A 2,389-nucleotide genomic window follows, 5' to 3' on the forward strand; every position below is an offset into this window, starting at 1 on the left:
GAGTTGTGAGAATCATTGTTAAATTGCATTTTGACTAAAACTCTGAGGTGTGAGAATCCTTGTTAAATGGCATTTTGACGAAAACTGAGGTTTGAGACGTTTAACTGAAGTCCTACAAGGGGTGCGGGTTTTAATGTTTTTATCTTTTTTAACCTTTTTTCTTTTTCCTTAAAAAATAATGATCTTTGTCTTTCTGTTTATTCAGTGTCACATGCTGTTTTTATTTTAATTATGTAAAGCACTTTGAAATGCCTTGCTGCTGAAATGTGCTACACAAATAAAATTTGATTGATTGATTGATTTCCCATTTTGAGCATTGGCTGAAAAAAGTGGTTTCTACATCATATTTAAACTCCAGGAATCAAAACTGAACGTTTCTAGACTATCTGATCAACGTAAAAACACAGTATAGATTAAGATATCCTTTATTTTTTCCTACTGAATCAAATTAAAAATGGGTTTCTGTGAAAATGTCATGTTTTTACCAGGTTGTACCATTCAGCACCACATTGCTCAGGCCAGCCGTTTTCAGCCAACATTTCCTGCTGTTAGCTTACAGAACCTGCTATAAATAGCGCCTCTTAGCGAGGCTTCACTCCGTTTGACCAAATAATGACCCGTTTCATGTGCGATGCTGGCAGCAGCCACTCCTGGCAGGTGGTTGGTTTGATTTGGGAGTGAAGAACGGAGGATGGAGGTTTTGGCTTCGTTTCAGTCTTGAGGGAGGTCGGCTTCCTGTTTCAGTTTTCTTAACACAAAGCACAGGCGAAAGTCACATCCTGCTGAAACTACTGCTGAGTTTCCAGCAAAGTTTCAACCCACCATCAACAAAACTCAGGATGCTACAACTTTACCTGCCTTCTACAAGCTTTTGTTTATTTTTTTGTCTTTTGTTTTGGTGATATCGCTTTCTGCCGTTGTTGCAAAGTTTACCAAGTATTTTTGGTCCAGTTTCCTGAACATACAAGTAACAACTTAGCAAGATACAATCTGTTTTAAGTCGTCAATTCCTTAATACTCATGAGAAAGTCCTAGTCCCACCACTGTCTTGTAATAAGTGAAATAATCTACGATAGGAACCAGTACTTTTAAATCACCATTTAGGAATTATTTATGTAAAGAAGTCCTTGCTGCTTGTATCTTATTTCAAGTGTACTAACATGTTTGCAATAGACAAAAATACTTGATAAGATTTTGTGTTTTTGCAGTTTTGTCCAAAGTGTGGAAACATTATTGCCATAGTCACAATAACAAATTTTAGCTGGATGATAAATTGTCTCAGAATGATAAAATTGTTGTTTTGAGAGCAATTTCAAGTAATATAATGGTGATAATTATAAGGAACACATTCCCAAAAATCAATAAACTTTACATTCTAATGAACATCTAACGCTGGAACTGGAAAACTTTTTAAATATCCAAAATAAACAACCGAAACGACAAATAAAATGAACAATGAAGTCCCTGAAAATGTTCTTTGTACAAACTTCCTGCTGTTCTTTGATTTACTCATTTAATGTATTTTCAATGGAATTTCCAAATATCTAAAATACAAACAAACTTTTAACTTTTCTCTCACATTTCTCACAATTAGGCCATAGATTAATGTGAAGACACTTCTAGTGATTTCAGACATTTTAGTTTTAATTTAGCTGATTTTATGCTCTGCTGTGGTTTCTGGAATATTTGCTCATCAACATGTTTTGCCTCCTTCAGGTTATAAGTTAATTGGAAGTCACTCCGGAGTGAAGCTTTGTCGATGGACAAAGGTAAAAAAATAATTAGACATTTTCTACCAACTGGGCCACCAAACCTGCCTGAGTCACAGTCAGAGGTCTGTCTGCGTTTGTGATCTTAGTCTATGCTGCGAGGGAGAGGAGGTTGTTACAAACACACGTTTTACGGCATCGAGTCGCATCGCTGCATGGAGACGACGCCCAGCCTGGCCTGCGCAAACAAATGCGTCTTCTGCTGGAGGTATGCAACCATTACAGCACACAGTACGGTAAACATGGACATAAATCTGAATGAAAAGTGGCTAAATATAACGCAGGTAACCAAAGAATGTGCTTCAGTAAGAGTAGTACTACTTCAACACATTTTTACTTAAGTTGTTACTTTGCTGATGAGATGCTTTTCATTGAGTTTTCTCTTATTTTAAGAGCTAAAGATAGAAGCTTAAGTTTTAGCTCCACTGGTAGAATATTCCACTACGCCGTTACCTAGCAACCCCAGCCAGCCCCAGCCCGTTACCTAGCAACCCCAGCCAAGTCCAACACGTTACCTAGCAACCCCAGCCAAACCCAGCCCGTTACCTAGCAACCCCAGCCAAGCTCAACCCGTTGCCTAGCAACCCCAGCCAAGCTCAACCCGTTGCCTAGCAACCCCA

General features: G+C 38.2%; 1 protein-coding gene across 1 annotated transcript in view; it reads left to right on the forward strand.

The window, feature by feature from the left end:
• tyw1 (tRNA-yW synthesizing protein 1 homolog (S. cerevisiae)) overlaps positions 1 to 2,389 on the forward strand; it is a 48,640-nt gene that overhangs the window by 12,736 nt on the left and 33,515 nt on the right. Inside the window, exons 9-10 of the mRNA XM_008426553.2 lie at positions 1,717 to 1,769; positions 1,859 to 1,977. Coding sequence (XP_008424775.1) covers positions 1,717 to 1,769; positions 1,859 to 1,977 — 172 coding nt within the window. The remainder of the gene's footprint in view (positions 1 to 1,716; positions 1,770 to 1,858; positions 1,978 to 2,389) is intronic.

This window comes from Poecilia reticulata, linkage group LG13, assembly GCF_000633615.1.
Source record: "Poecilia reticulata strain Guanapo linkage group LG13, Guppy_female_1.0+MT, whole genome shotgun sequence".
NCBI lineage: Eukaryota > Metazoa > Chordata > Actinopteri > Cyprinodontiformes > Poeciliidae > Poecilia > Poecilia reticulata.